This window comes from Mauremys mutica, chromosome 5, assembly GCF_020497125.1.
Source record: "Mauremys mutica isolate MM-2020 ecotype Southern chromosome 5, ASM2049712v1, whole genome shotgun sequence".
Taxonomy (NCBI): domain Eukaryota; kingdom Metazoa; phylum Chordata; order Testudines; family Geoemydidae; genus Mauremys; species Mauremys mutica.
In genome coordinates this window covers 143,067,927-143,081,848 of record NC_059076.1, presented here as the reverse complement: position 1 = coordinate 143,081,848, position 13,922 = coordinate 143,067,927, and the positions used below count along the sequence as shown (strand labels likewise).

Below are 13,922 nucleotides of genomic sequence, written 5' to 3'. Positions count from 1 at the left end.
GAGCACAGGGAAAGGGGGTGCAGGGGGAGAGGGATTTGTGGGGAGCAGAGGGAGAGGGGGTGCAGGGGGAGGGGGATGTGTGGGGCGCAGAGGGAGAGGGGGTGCAGCAGGCTGCGGGGGAGGGATGGGGGGGTGGAGCGCTGGCCGTAGCAGGCGGAGGCGGAGGCGGAGGCGGGGCCGGGTCTCAGGTCGGGCCGCCGCCCCATGTGTTCATCCCCGGGAGGGAACTTGGCCCCGCCCCGGAGTTACCTGCTCGCGGGCGCGCTGCGCGGGGTGACGTCACGGTGCCACCTGGGGGCGGGGCGGAGCGCGGTGCCGCGGCTGCAGGGAGCGGCGCGGGGCCGGGGAGGCTGCAGCGGCCGCCGGAAGCGAGCGGGACTGAGCGGCCAAGAATGGGGCCCGGGCCCGGGCTGGGGCTGCGGCTCCTGCTGCTGCTGCTGGTGCCCGCGGGGCTGGGGGCTGCCGCGCGCTCCGCCGTGCCCCGGACAGCGAGACCCTTCCCGGGTAAGGGCGGCCGGGAGGGCGGTGCCGGCTGGGGCGAGGGTCCCCATCTCCCTGCCCCCGGCTGGGGGGCCCATCTCCCCGTGCCCCGGACAGCGAGACCCTTCCCGGGTAAGGGCGGGGGGGATCTCCCTAGGCTGGGGCGGGAGTCCCCCATCTCACCGGGTCCCGGCTGGGGGCCCCATTTCCCTTGGGTGGGGGGAGGTCCCCCCGCTCCCATCTCCCCGAGCCCTGGCTGGGGGGGTCCCCATTGCCCCGTGCCCCGGACAGCGAGACCCTTCCCGGGTAAGGGCGGGCGGGCGGTGCCGGCTGGGGCGAGGGTCCCCATCGCCTCGCTCCCGGCTGGGGGGCCCATCTCCCCGTGCCCCGGACAGCGAGACCCTTCCCGGGTAAGGGCGGGGGGGATCTCCCTAGGCTGGGGCGGGAGTCCCCCATCTCACCGGGTCCCGGCTGGGGGCCCCATTTCCCTTGGGTGGGGGGGGGGTCCCCCCGCTCCCATCTCCCCGAGCCCTGGCTGGGGGGGTCCCCATTGCCCCGTGCCCCGGACAGCGAGACCCTTCCCGGGTAAGGGCGGGCGGGCGGTGCCGGCTGGGGCGAGGGTCCCCATCGCCTCGCTCCCGGCTGGGGGGCCCATCTCCCCGTGCCCCGGACAGCGAGACCCTTCCCGGGTAAGGGCGGGGGGGATCTCCCTAGGCTGGGGCGGGAGTCCCCCATCTCACCGGGTCCCGGCTGGGGGCCCCATTTCCCTTGGGTGGGGGGGGGTCCCCCCGCTCCCATCTCCCCGAGCCCTGGCTGGGGGGGTCCCCATTGCCCCGTGCCCCGGACAGCGAGACCCTTCCCGGGTAAGGGCGGGGGGGGCATCTCCCTAGGCTGGGGCGGGAGTCCCCCATCTCCCCGGGCCGGGGGGGGTCTTATGACCCTGGCGCGCCGGGTGCTGTTGCCCGACCCCGAGGAGCTCCTGCAACCCGGGCGTGGCTGCCCCCTGCGGGGGGCTGAGCCGGGTTGCAGGGGCGCACCTGGCGGGCAGCTCTGGGCCCTGCGGGTAGGGACCGAGTAGCGGCCCCCGGGTACCGGCCCCGCCCGCCGGCCGGTCCCCAGCCTCGCCCATCAGCCCTAGGCACTCGCTGGATGATGTCACCCAGCAATGCAGAGCCCCCAGCCTGCGGGTTGGCTCCTGAACGTGCCGGTGGCTCGGGAAGGCTGCGGGCATCCGCCGGGGCCGGGGTGTGGCTCTGTCCGGGGGCCGGTTTCACTAAAGTGCAGCAAGCGCTGCTCTGAGCTGGGTCCCTGCCTCCGGCCGGGCACGCTGTGCTGTGCCGCTAGCTGTGGGGCTGCCTAGGGTCCTGCCTCCCCTCCCATTGCTGATCAGGTTGTATCCCGGTGCAGGGCTGGCTCCAGACCCCAGGGCGGCAGGCGGGTCCGGCGGACCTTCCGCGGTCATGCCTGCGGGAGGTCCACCGGTCCAGCGGTTCCAATCGACCTCCCGCAGGCATGACTGCTTGGGGCGGCCAAATTCCTAGAGCCGCCCCTGTCCCGGTGAGCTGCGCATGGACAGCTGCATTTTGTACATCACCCAATCGATTTTTACCTTTTCCTTTTGAAAAAGGACATTATGTTTTAGAACTATATTAAAAGAACATGATCTAGGTTGAAAATGAAGCACTCACAAGTAAGAGCCCTAATTTGGCCCCTGTGTGCCTATGCATTGTGACACAGTCTTTAAATGATCACACTTATTATTTCACAGGACCCCTGACACATTCAGTGAGGGAGCATAAGGGGGCAAATTCAGGTTGGGCAGGTAAACAAATCTGGTATTTCTGACTTTTGAATGCTTCACTTTGCAACCTTACTATTTTTTTAATGTAGCTTTTAAAATATAACTTCCTAGCCTTTTTTAAGGAACTGAAAAAAAAATCCTAATTCAGCCACCTGTTAGGTGCTGTGGCTCTAATGGTTCTCTTTCTGTCATTTGAGCGAATGGAGTAACTGAAACCAGTAGCAGGTTGTCATCCTCTGTGTGGGCCAGTCAGGGGCGGCTCTAGGAATTTGGCCGCCCCAAGCAGTCATGCCTGCGGGAGGTGCACCGGAGCCGCGGGACCAGCGGACCTCCCGCAGGCATGACTGCGCAGGGTCCTCTGGTCCCGCAGCTCCAGTGGACCTCCCGCAGCTGTGGAGGGTTCGCTGGTCCCGCTGCTCCGGTGGAGCATCCGCAGGCATGCCTGTGGGAGGTCCACCCGAGCCGCGGGACCAGCGAACCGTCCGCAGTCATGCCTGTGGGAGGTCGACTGGAGCCGCGGGACCGGTGGACCTCCCGCAGGCATGACCGCGGAAGGGCCGCCGGACCCGCCTGCCGCCCTGCCGGCAAAATGCCGCCCCAAGCACGCACTGGGGTCTGGAGCCGGCCCTGGGGCCAGTCAATAGAGGGAGACGAGGCATAGATTCTTGGCAGTGGGTTTCACAGCTATTTGGCAACAGCAGAAGAACCTTGAGATTCTGGAGTTCTGGCTTCTGTTCCTGGTTCTGAGGGGGAGTGTGCTCTAGTGGTTACCAACCCACCCTGTCCTCATCCTATTGAATTTATTCAAGTCTTGTTACAGTGGTGACTACAGTTTATACTGTTCATAATACTCCTGGTTGTGTTTCTTGCTCCACTTGTGTTTAGCAGTGATTTTTTTTTTCTTGGTTTGGGTGGATAACGGGGAGGAATGATCTGTCGCCTTGTATCATCTATGGAAGTGGCGCTCAACCTTTCCAGACTACTGTACCCCTTTCAGAAGTAGCAAAGAATCCTGTGGTACCTTATAGACTAACAGATGTTTTGCAGCATGAGCTTTCGTGGGTGAATACCCACTTCTTCGGATGCAAGTAGTGGGTATTCACCCACGAAAGCTCATGCTGCAAAACGTCTGTTAGTCTATAAGGTGCCACAGGACTCTTTGCTGCTTTTACAGAACCAGACTAACACGGCTACCCCTCTGATACCTTTCAGAAGTTTGATTTGTCTTGCATATCCCCAAGTTTCACCTCACTTAAAAACTACTCGCTTACAAAATAAGGCATAAAAATACAAAAATGTCACAGCCCACTATTAGTGAAAACTTGCTGACTCTTATTTTACCATATAATTATAAAATAAAGCAATTGAAGTACAATATTTGTATTCACATTTCAGTGTGTAGTGTATAGAGCAGTATAAAAAACTCATTGAATGAAATTTTAGTTTATACTGACGTCTAGTGCTTTTTATGTAACCTGTTGTAAAACTAGGCAAATATCTAGATGAATTGATGTACCCCCTGGAAGACCTCTGTGTACCCCAGGGGTACATGTATCCCTGGTTGAGAACCACTGACCTACAGGTTCCTCAGAGGCTGAAATAAATGCACATCCGTTGCTGCTGGTCTCTTAGCCCTTGTCTTTGCTAGGAAAAAGAGTGTGTTCTTACTTTGATACCTAATGTGGTAACTAAAAGGGGCAAAATGCTAATAGAGACAAGGCAGTTGTAGCTTTAACATGAGTTATTAGCAGATCAAGGAAGTCCTAGGTTCTCCCATAGTCTTTATCTTAGCCTTCTAACACGCGTGAAAGGTACAATCTGCCTTGGCTTCCCTAGGAAGTTACTATGTATTAAGTAACACAAACAGAAACACACTTTTCTATCCCAATCATAGGAGTATATCTTTGGTAGGAAATTTATTTGGAGACTTCTGTTTGTCCATATAAATGCGTTGCGTTAATGGAAGTAAATAAGCTATGCTTATTGGCTTATTATCGTTGCCATTTCCTGTAGCTTTCATTATATCATCTTAACTCTCTCTTCTGTCCGTGTGATCTACATTAACTCTCCAATCTAAGTAGTACGCCCTTCAGAAGAGTGATCTCATCAGAACCTGTTATGTTTGTAGAGGGCCTGGCACAGCAGGGCTGGGGCTCTGTATGCTCCAGCCATACGTATTTTACTACTGATGTGTGGAAATGATTTCTGAGCTGAACAGTTTCACGTGTGTAGCAGTGATGGGATATGGCTCCCCTTTTATAGCAGTCCTTTGTCCAGGGCTTAAATTGACAGTATTTGGTCCTGCCATGCAGGGGCGGCTCTAGCCATTTCGCCGCCCCAAGCACAACGGCACGCTGTGGGGGGCGCTCTGCCGGTCACCGGTTCTGCGGCTCTGGTGGACCTCCCGCAGGCACACCTGCGGATGCTCCAGCGGAGCCGCAGGACCAGTGGACCCTCCGCAGGCACACCTGCGGGAGGTCCACCGGAGCCGCCTGCTGCCCTCCCGGCGACCAGCAGAGCGCCCCCCGTGGCATGCCGCCCGAAGCACGCGCTTGGCGTGCTGGGGCCTAGAGTCGCCCCTGCTGCCATGAGGGCAGAGAACTGGACTCGATGACCTCTCAAGGTCCCTTCCAGTCCTAGAATCTATGAATCTATGATTAACTTATTGCATGTTTAGTATCAGGTTATATAATTATTGTAGAAATACCAGCCCTGCAGTAAGACTCAGGGACCAGGATCCTACTTAAGCTGCTCCCTCACTTGCCTGATGCTGGTTTTAGAATATTGATTTTTTTTTTTTGCACAAAGCCCATTGTTTGCTTGGCCCCATTCTTTCTGATGAATGTCTGTGCAAAGTGATTTATACTTCTAGAGGGAGGGTTGTAAATGCATTAGCTAGCTGAAGGAGAAAGCGTGTAGCTGAATCAGACCCCGTGAAATGGAAATGGTGGTAGAGGTAATGGCTTTTATTGGGCATACACAGGAGTTCAGATATAAAAGTAAGGAACTCCAGGCCAGGGCGCAAATCCAGTTATGTCAAATGTTTCCTGATTGTGACTGATTAGATTGAGTGGAGAATAAAGTGTCCTACGTTGCTTCATTGTAGCTCTAGCTAATTTTGTAAATATTTGAAATGAGAAAATATGGTTACATGGGAAGATTTACTTACAGGAACGCCTGTGTGTCTGAAGGCACTGAGCCAAGGAAGCTGGAATCCCACCTTTAAAACTCCCTTTTAAATTCTGCTTCTGCATGGGGGCGAGCAAGAATAAATGCACATACAATGGCATTTTTGTCTTCTATGGGGAGGAGCTGATGTGGGTGTGCTGGCTAAAAGTATTGCCTCTGTCTCCAGCAGGACTAAAGGCTCGGGCCAATGTGCTAAGGCAGTGGCATAGGCACCGGCTTTCTAATTTCCCCAGGGTGCTCAACCCTCTGCCCCAGGCCCCACCCCCACTTCACCCCTTCCCTCAAGGCCCCACTCCTGCTCTGCCTCTTTCTGCCCCTTCCCCGAGCACGCCCCATGCCCGCTCTTCCCCCCACCCCAGTGCCTCCTGCACGCCATTGAACAGCTGATCGGCGGGCAGGAGGCACTGGAGGGAAGGGGGGAATAGCTGATCAGCAGGGCCGCTGGTGGGTGCTGAGCAACCACTCTCTTTTTTCCGTGGTGCTCCAGCCCCAGAGCACCCATGGAGGCGACACCTATGGGCAATGGAATGGGAAAAGCAATCTGTGGCATCCTTGCTTCCCTTTAAATGCATCTCGGTAACAACCTGTAACTAGAAATGCAAATCAGTCCTGTACATTTGTGTGGTTAGAATGTGTTCCACAGGATAGCCTCTCTTCAAGGCTCCATCTAGCGCCTACAGAACGTTCTGGCGCATCCAGAAAGGAAATTGCAGAAATCCTGCTGTTGACTGAAGTGCCCAATCACCAGCTCAATCTATTAAGGGAGGGTCCCCTCCTTGTGAACTGATGCATAAGTAGCATTTGCTACCCCTAGGAGGATGGATCATAGTTAAATCATTCTGATTTGTCACCTCACTGGTGGCTGAGGTTGTAACCCTTAACTAAATGCTGCTGCTCTCATCCAGCACTGCCTGGACTCGTCAGCATGCTTTTCCCCAGACTAGCCGTAAGGTGTTGAACTGGAAATCTCTCCCATGAGATCTGAGACAAGTAACATAAGAAGGTAGATCTGGCAAGGACCTCCTGGGTCATTGAGTCCAGTCCCCTGCTGTCACAGGCAACCCCGTCAGATTGCGCTGTTCATAAATTTATCAAGCTCCATCTTAAAAGGAGATGGGTTGTTTGCCCTGACCCACCCTATTGGGAAGCTGTTCCAGAACCTCCCTTCTCTGATGGTAAGAAATCATCTCCAAATGTTCATCCTAAATTTACTCTTGTGCCAACACTGTCCTTCGGCTTCAATAGCTCTTCTCCCTCCCTTGTGTTTACCTCTTGATGTATTTATAGAGAGCAATCAGATCCCCCTCACCGCCTTCATTTTGCTTGGCTGAACAAGTCAAGCGTTTTTAGTCTCTCCTTGTAGGATAGGTTCTTCATTACTCTTGTCACTGGAGAGCAAAACAGCCTCAGAATGGGGTTCTGTGCACTAGGCGGAGTGGGGGACCCCCTCTGAGTCTGGTACTAACTGCCAGCCCCGGAGGGTTGGGAGGGAGCAGGTAGACTGACATCTCAGTTGTTTTCCAGTCTCAGCTTTAGGTTTTTTTTTTTTTTGGTTTAAAAAAAAGCTTCAGCTGTTATGAAAGAAACTTTCAAAACATGAATCAAATGAAACGATATAGTGACATCTTCCTGAGTCTGCAGAGAGCCTGAAACAGTAGTTTAAAAGTGTGAGCTGCCCCAAACTGGCCTTTTCCTTCTTTCAGTTCCACTTTGCATTGGGGCTGGTCTCTGCTGAACTTTAATCTTTAACACTGATGGGGCGGATGTTTACTAGGGAAATGGTGTATTCTTACTGTGTCAGTGAACACGTGGTAACTAACAAGGTGTACAATTCTAGTGAAGACAAGGCCGTTTGTAGTTTCACATTTTAGCAGGTTGAAGTTACGGCTATGGGAGCGCCTAGAGTTTACCATGGCCACCTTACATGTTAAAACTCCAGCTGTCTTGTCTTCACTGGGACTTTGCCATGTGTTGGCTAACACAAGATAAGAGTGCACCTTCTTGTCTAGTGAAGGCAAGATTAATGTGTCAGCAGAATGCTGCACAGACTCTTCATATTATTGTAGTTCTCACGCTGTCCCTGCTTACCTGGCCTCTGGCCCAGATCTAATCATTCTTAAACCCTGTCCTGGACTAGCTCTCAGTAGCTTACTCTCCTGACCACCTTGCCTCTCCCTGTCCTCCCCTTAATTTCTCCTCATGGGACTTGACCTCCTTAGGGCCTGCTCCTGCTCCCATTGAAGTAAGTAGGAACTTTCTTAGTTATTAAGACAGCCCTTGTGTTTTTCTCTTCTCTTATAACTCGGCTCTGCCATTCCTGGAGTCTGCAGGTCATCCTTAGTCTTTTGTGTGCTGCAATCTTTGTCCTGGGGGGAGGAGGAGGTCCTGAGTTGGTTTCAGTCCTTGTTAGTGAGGAGGGGAAGCTTTCAGAGAAGGCAAAGTTCACACCGGGACCCCAAAACATGACTTTGGTGCCTTCAGAGCATTCTTGCAAGGCAACTCGTTTCCACAAGAAAGCAGAACTCCTCATGCTCGTTCTGTCAGTAGCTGCACTCACTGGTAACATTGCCATCTCAGACAGGCCCTGTACGCTCTGGTCATGCCGGTCTCTGCAGTGTGCTCCCTGCCCTCCCACTATCTCCTTTCTTAATCACTGTGGACAACACGCCCATACTGCCTATTACTCAGGCTCGTAGCTTGGGTGTCATCTTTGACCTGGGCCCCTCTCTAGGTCCTCAGACCCATGCTAGGTCTACAACTTGCAGGTTCTTTCTGCATAATGTTTCCTATGATATGGCCTCTCCGATCCATTCCTGCAGCTAAAGCTCTCATCCAGGCTCCCGCTGTTCTCTTGTGCTCCTCCTCCTTGGTATCCATCTCTCTACTCTGGCCTGAGACTGTAAACTCTTTGGGGCAGCGACCCTTTCTCTTTGTTCTGCATTTGTACAGTGCCTAGCGCAGTGGGGCCTTGGCCCAGAACTAGGGCCTCTAGGTGCTGTGGTAATGCAAATAACCTATCTCCACTGGAAGCAAAGTCACACTGGTTTTCCTGGGGCTGAATTGATAATGAATAACCTGGTTGGACCCAGCCCTTGTCTCTTTCTCTTAGTCAATACAAAGGAATGACATTCTGAACAAAGATTTTGAGGCATCTGAGGTGTTGCAGGGACTGAGCTGTATAGTGGCAGGGGGAGGTGTGGGCTCAAGACTGAGGGGAGTGGCTGGGAGGATGGGGAAGGGAAAGAGTAGACAGCTCCTCCGCTCCAGAGTAGGGTGATCAGATAGCGAATGTGAAAAATTGGGGTGGGTGGGGGTAATAGGATCCTATATAAGACAAAGCCCCTAATATTTGGGCATCTGGTCACCCTCCTCCAGGGTAAGGGGAGTCCTGCTCTGAGCAGCTGGCTGGGGGCTTGTAATAGTCCGAGGTTGGGGCCGTGCCCTCTCAGGGGCCGTCGGGAGCCAGGCCGCCTTACTACACGGCCCAAATCAGTCTCTGGGTTCTGAAGGTCTTGGGGGTTCGGCCCCTCAAGCAGGGGCTGAACAGAAGGCACACGGCTAGTGCAGTGAGTCCCAGCCCCCAGTCAGGGCGGGGCAGCGAACCAGCTCTAAGCTCCGGTCCTGGCAGCCAGAGCTGAGCAATGGCAAAGTCAGTAAGCCCCAAGCCCTAGCTCAGGGTGGGGCAGCACACAAGAGGCAGGGCTCAGACCCTCAGGCAGGGGCTGAGCAGCAGTCTAAGTCTGTAAGCCCCAAGCCCTAGCTCAGGGTGGGGCAGCACACAAGAGGCAGGGCTCAGACCCTCAGGCAGGGGCTGAGCAGTAATAATAGTTCAGGGCTCAGGTCCTTAAAGCAGGAGCTGAGCAGTAATCAAGTCAAGAAGCCCAAGCCCTAGCTCAGGGCGGGGCACCAAACACAGCAGTTCTAGGCTCAGTTCCTCACAGCAGGGGCTGAGCACACAAAGTCACTAGTTTAAGCCCAAGCCCTCAGTCAGGGCGGGGCAGCAAAACAGCAGATCGATAAGCCCTGGCCCTCTGGGGCAGGGCAGGGCAACAACAGTTCAATAAGCCCTGGCCCTCTGGAGCAGGGCAGGGCAAGAGCAGTTCAATAAGCCCTGGCCCTCTGGGGCAGGGCAGGGCAAGAGCAGTTCAATAAGCCCTGGCCCTCTGGGGCAGGGCAGGGCAACAACAGTTCAATAAGCCCTGGCCCTCTGGAGCAGGGCAGGGCAAGAGCAGTTCAATAAGCCCTGGCCCTCTGGAGCAGGGCAGTGGCATCAGTCTCAGGAAGCTCAGGTAAGTGCCGGCTTCTCTGCCTGAGTGCTGGCAGGAGGGGGAGTCTGCCACCCGTGAGTGGGGTGGCAGGGGGGACACAGGCCCACCCACTCCACTGTGTCCCAGCCCGGGGCCCTAACAGCGGCGTGGATCCGCTACAGTCAGTGGGGATCCTGGCCGCAACACACTGACATGGGCACATCCGTGCCCTCAGCCGGACAGGGTTCGGCTACCCCCGGGCTGCATTCCATCTCCCCCTCCTCGGGTACCTGCTCGTCGCTGGGCTCGGCAGCGGGGTCCCACACCATGGGTTCCTCGGCGTGGTGAAGGCGGTCTAGGTCGGGCTGCTCCTCCGGACTCGGGTCAGGGGGCCGCTCGGGCCGCTCCTCGGGGTACCGGGCTCGGGGCAAGCTCGGCCAGTCCACCTCGGGGTACCTGGCTCGAGGGAGGCTCGGTCGGTCCGCGTCAGGATACCTGGCTCGAGGGAGGCTTGGTCCATCCACGTCCGGGTACCTGGCTCGGGGCAGGCTCGGTCCAGCAGGAGCCCGATCAGGAGCGTCTGTCCTCTCCGGCTGCTGGGCTCCAACTGAGTGCTGAGGCCGGGCTTTTATACTTCCTGTCCCGCCCCTTGACTTCCGGGGGGCGGGAACAGGTGGCAGTGGCTCCGCCCACTGAGGTGGCTGTTCCGGTTCCTCCCTCTCAGGGGCCGACGGGAGCCAGGCCGCCTCACTACAGGGCTGCATATCTGTCTGCATTCCAGGCTAAACTTTCAAATTGAATCAACCTTTCCCTGTTTTGAGGGGGCTTCCCCTCCAAGTTAGTTGGGAGCTGCATTAAAGCCAGCATGACTTACTGCATTGAGCAGTCTCCCGGGGATGCTTGGCTCTCTGTCCTGGGGCTGGCAGCTCTGCTTTGAAGAGTCTAGGATGCTTGGCAAAGCCCAGGTATCAGGTTTCACGCCCCCAGCTCCTGCACCAGAACATGGTGGAGAGTCTATGGTTGGTTTGAGAACCCGGCCTCTGGTGAAGGGCAGGTCTTGCCTCCCAGAATCCTGTTCTCAAATCAGCACAGATCATAGCAAAGGAAGGTCCTTCCTTGCCCCGCAAAGTCAACATGAAGTGAGCGGACCCATTGGTTGGGTGGAGGTGGTGACTGTTACCTGGCTGAGTCTAGCTAACCCCTCCTTATCTGCAGCATGAAAAGGGTGTGAGAAAGAGAGGGTGTGGGTGGCACTTCATTGTGTTCCCTCTCCTCTAATCTCCTGCTGTCTGACTTGGCTAGCAATACACCTGCTGAGGAGAGATTACAGTATGTGCAGTGTCTGGCATGCAAGCAGACTCTTTCCGGCAGCAGCAGATGTGCTTTTATTGGCTAACCAAAACTTCACTTGGTATCAATGGAGGGCGCTGGTGCTCAGGTGGGGCACTGCACAGCCCCATCCTCTGCCCTCCTCATGCTAGGTTCATAGCCCTCAAGGCCAGAAGGGGCTGTTATACAGCTCAAACTAAATGATTGTAACACAGGCCAGAGAAACACACCAGCAGTTCTTGCATCCAGCCCATGACTTCTGGTTGAGCTAAAGTCTCCTTTAGAAAGAGACCTCTAAGATTGATTTTAAAGACCTTACGGGACAGAGAATCCACCATAACCGAAAGTAAATTGTTCCAATGGTAATTACCCTCACTGGTGAAAAGGTGTATTTCTAGTCTAAATTTGTCCAGCTTCAGCTTCCAGTTGTTGGATTTTATTTCTGCCTTTTTTATGTTAGATTAGAGAGCCGTCTGTTCTGGGAGAAGGGGCTCTTGTGAGCAGAGCCTGGCACGCTCTGCAGGAAGGCTGACGGTGGTAATGGTTCGGTGGAAGCTGGGCATGTGGGAGCCCTGTCGATTGGGCCCATAGAAGGGAGAGGGCGTATCTTTCCTTGCCCTTCATGGGGGGTGGGGGGTGGTGGAGATGAAGTGAATTGAGTGGGCATTGCTGACCGGAGCTGCCAGGGCCCCTTTTCAACTGGGCATTCCAGTCGAAAACTGAACGCCTGGCAACCCTAGCATAGATACAGTGTCTGTTTCAGAGTTAATTTGTGCCTGGGGCAACCCATTCCTCTAAGCTATTATCCCACATTGGCTGCATGCTCGGGTGGGTGTGACTGCATTGGTTACACTTGGGATTTATTTTCTGTCTTCACAACCCATAAGAGTTAGAAACATGAGCTTGTATTCTGTACCTGGGTTCTGCAGCTGTAGCTCACACAGTGCAATAGCATTAGCTAGCTCCCACCTCTGAGATGTCACTGCACTGAACGCACTCAGGCACACAGCTGAAAAGCACTCTCTAAAACTTCAAAATTCCTAAAATTGTTTCTTTCCACAAAGCTGCAAACTGGGTGAGTTACACCGTAAACGTGAACTGTAGGAACCCAAGGGGGATGAGGCTGTGTAGCGACGGGGGAGAGGCTGCTACCGCTGTTTATGAGGCTTGGTTGGAGGGGTTCGTCCCATGTATCTGGTCCCCGGAGTATCCCTGTAGTGCTGCGTACGTGACTAAGCTAGCACTCTGCATCCATCTAGGTCACTTACTGGGTCTGGATTAGGTCTCCAGGGTTTTATGGTTGGGAGACTCGGAGCTGTGAAACAGCTGGAGCAACGGCTGCTAATCCCTAATCCCTGCCACTCAGGCCATGTCTCATCTCTGCAGTGCTACTGGTGTGCGGGCAGCCCAGCTCCTGCCTGCTGAGCCACTGTCTGAAAATAAACCTTCCTGGTCTGACCTCTGCTCTGAGTGGCAACAGGCTCTCTGGGGAGCCCCAGCCAGGCACAGGAGAACCTCTGTTAAATGAGAAGTGGAACAATGGAAGTGGGTCCTGCTAAACTATAGCAAAAACAATGAGGAGTTTGGTGCCACCTTAAAGATCTGGAGAGCAGGTTTGCTGATGGGGGAAGTGGGAACGAGGGGAGGTTTAGGGCTGGTTCTGGACCCAGAGAGAGAGATTCAGAGGGAAGTAAAACACAGGTTGCCTGTAACCTGCTGGGGGCAGGCCTTGGACTGGGCTGATGTGTGGTGCACTGGCACCGCTCAGACTGTTTGCTTATTCTATAGAAGCTCAGCGTTCATGTTTCTGAAAGAGGAAGGGTTGGTCTGTCAGTTCTGCTTTCGCTATTGCTAAGGCTACGATATACTCACGGGTGCTGTTAGCAAAAGTCACGGACAAGAAACAAAAAGTCACTAAATCTTGGGTGGTGGTGTTGGGGGGGTGCTCCAGTGGTCGCGGGTGCTCTGGGAGTGGGAAGGGGGGACCTGGGGCCCAGTTGCTGCTGCTGCGGAGGGGGTGTGTGTGTGTGTGATCCTGGGCCCTGCTGCTCCGAGCGGGGGGCATGACCTGGGACCGTGCCGCAGCTGCTTCTGCTGTGGGTTGGGGGTGGGTGATCCAGGGGGGCGCTGCTGCTGCTCCTTCCACATCACTGCAGCACCTAGGACCAACTGTCTGGCGGACAGCTGCAGCCGCTGCAGAAGTTACGAAGGTCCCGGAAAATCATGAAATCTGTGATCTCTGTATCAGAGGTGTAGCCGTGTTAGTCTGGATCTGTAAAAGCAGCAAAGAATCCTGTGGCACCTTATAGACTAACAGACATATTGGAGCATGAGCTTTCGTGGGTGAATACCCACTTCATCGGATGCATGTAGTGGAAATTTCCAGAGGCAGGTATATATATGCAAGCAAGAATCAGGCTAGAGATAACGCGGTTAGTTCAGTCAGGGAGGATGAGGCCCTCTTCTAGCAGTTGAGGTGTGAGAACCAAGGAAGGAGAAACTGCTTTTGTGACCTCTGTGAAAGACTCGCAGCCTTGGCTATTGCTGGGAGGAAATCAGTACCTCACACTATGCAGCTGGGTGTGAACACGGTTATGCTGGTGGAAGGCTCATCAGATGAGGCTCTGCTAGTGTAAACATCTTTAAACTCTCATAACCGCATCTGTTCAAGGGACTATCCAGTGGTTCTCAAACTGTGGGTTGGGACCATAAAGTGGGTCGTGACCTTGTTTTAACAGGGTTGCCAGGACTGGCTTAGACTTGCCAAAGCTGGAGGGTGGCAGGGCTCAGGTTACAGGCTCCCTGCCTGGGGCTGAAATCCTTGGGCTTCAGCACAGGGCTTCCTCGCCTGGGGCAGTGGGACTTGGCTTTGGGTT

At 54.9% G+C, this 13,922-nt stretch overlaps 1 protein-coding gene across 2 annotated transcripts in view; it reads left to right on the top strand.

The window, feature by feature from the left end:
* Nucleotides 1–321: 321 nt before the first annotated feature.
* SEMA4F (ssemaphorin 4F) overlaps nt 322–13,922 on the top strand; it is a 158,981-nt gene continuing 145,380 nt past the window's right edge. For both annotated transcript variants that reach the window (XM_045018811.1, XM_045018810.1), the window contains exon 1: nt 322–504. In XM_045018811.1, the coding sequence (XP_044874746.1) occupies nt 393–504 (112 nt within the window). In that variant the 5' untranslated portion in view covers nt 322–392. The remainder of the gene's footprint in view (nt 505–13,922) is intronic.